At 41.1% G+C, this 1,502-nt stretch overlaps 1 protein-coding gene across 1 annotated transcript; it reads left to right on the top strand.

Moving 5' to 3' along the window:
• Positions 1–28: 28 nt before the first annotated feature.
• LOC104811323 (probable pectinesterase/pectinesterase inhibitor 20) lies at positions 29–1,492 on the top strand (the record flags this gene model as incomplete). Its single annotated transcript, XM_010537982.1, has 2 exons — positions 29–494; positions 1,148–1,492. Coding segments are annotated over exons 1-2 (694 nt in total), but the record flags the coding sequence as incomplete, so codon positions are not given.
• Between the last annotated feature and the right edge of the window lie 10 nt (positions 1,493–1,502).

Consider the following 1,502-nt stretch of genomic DNA (forward strand, 5'->3'; position numbering starts at 1 on the left):
ATATATATATATATCCAGTTAATACGGTATTAACTGTTTACGTAAAGGTTGGGTGCCGAGGAGGAAGAGATCAAGACCGGTTTGGCAACCGCAAGCACGCTTCAACCGGTTCAAGGGTTTCCGTAACGGTCAACTACCGTTAAAGATGACGGAAAGAGCGCGCGCCGTCTACAACACCGTTGGCCACAGAAAGCTTCTCCAAACGGACGGAGACGCACTCAGCGTTATGGTGAGCGACACCGTGATAGTGAGTCAAGACGGAACGGGGAACTTCAGCAGCATAAACGACGCCGTATCAGCAGCGCCCAACAACACAAACGGCGCTAACGGCTACTTCTTGATATACGTGATGGAGGGAGTGTACGAGGAATACGTGTCGATCCCAAAGAACAAGAAGTACTTGATGATGATCGGCGACGGGATCAACCGTACGATCATCACCGGAAACCGTAGCGTCGGTGATGGATGGACCACCTTCAATTCCGCCACATTTAGTAAGTAGATATTTAATCCGCACCATTTTTTTTTTAATTTACCCTTTAATTTAACATTAATCCAAAAAAAATGACATGTGCACATAGTTTCACGTGGTAAAAAACATTAAATTGACAACTTGGGTCACATAAAAATTAACATATTTTACAAATGAAGTTTTCGCATTTTATTTTTATTAGATATGAAGTAATTTATGGTCAACCCTATCAAAATATATATTAAAATCTTTTAAGAATAACATATGTCTCCCCGAATCAACATCGTTGAAAATAAGAAGACATGTGGAAGACAGCCTTTTTTTTTTCAATTTTAAAGTTGATTCATCTCGCCATGCAAAAGCTCCTTTTTCTATATGATTAATTAATTATATTACATCAAAGTAATTGGCACTCTTACTTTCTTTCGATGTTCCTTTCAATGCACATATTACGTCCACCGAAAGTCTAATTCCACGTCAGCTTATCTTCATGGCCCCACGTGGAAAATCAAGTCCTCTCCCACCTATGGCTGTCACCGCATCTGAATAAACTAAGTTTAAAATTTCCAAATCAATATAATTTTATTCACGACCACTAAGTAACGAATCCAACTATCTTTTTTTTTTATATAAAAAAATAACATTAAATATGTTTTTTTTTGCACTCTTTGGCAGTTGTGGTGGCACCGAACTTCATAGGTGTAAACATGACGATGAGGAACACGGCGGGGCCGACAAAGGGTCAGGCCGTGGCGTTGAGGAGCGGCGGAGACCTCAACGTGTTCTACAGTTGCAGCTTCGAAGCCTATCAAGACACTCTATACACACATTCCCTTAGACAGTTTTACCGTGAATGCGATGTTTACGGTACGGTCGATTTTATATTCGGAAATGCCGCCGTCATCTTCCAAAATTGCAATTTATTTCCACGTCAGCCTCGTCAAGGCCAAGGCAATGAGGTTACCGCCCAGGGCCGCACTGATCCCAACCAGAACACAGGTATCTATCTCATCACATCGGGTTTTTTTTT

Source organism: Tarenaya hassleriana, unplaced genomic scaffold (genome assembly GCF_000463585.1).
Source record: "Tarenaya hassleriana unplaced genomic scaffold, ASM46358v1 Cleome1904, whole genome shotgun sequence".
In the NCBI taxonomy this organism is placed as follows: Eukaryota; Viridiplantae; Streptophyta; class Magnoliopsida; order Brassicales; family Cleomaceae; genus Tarenaya; species Tarenaya hassleriana.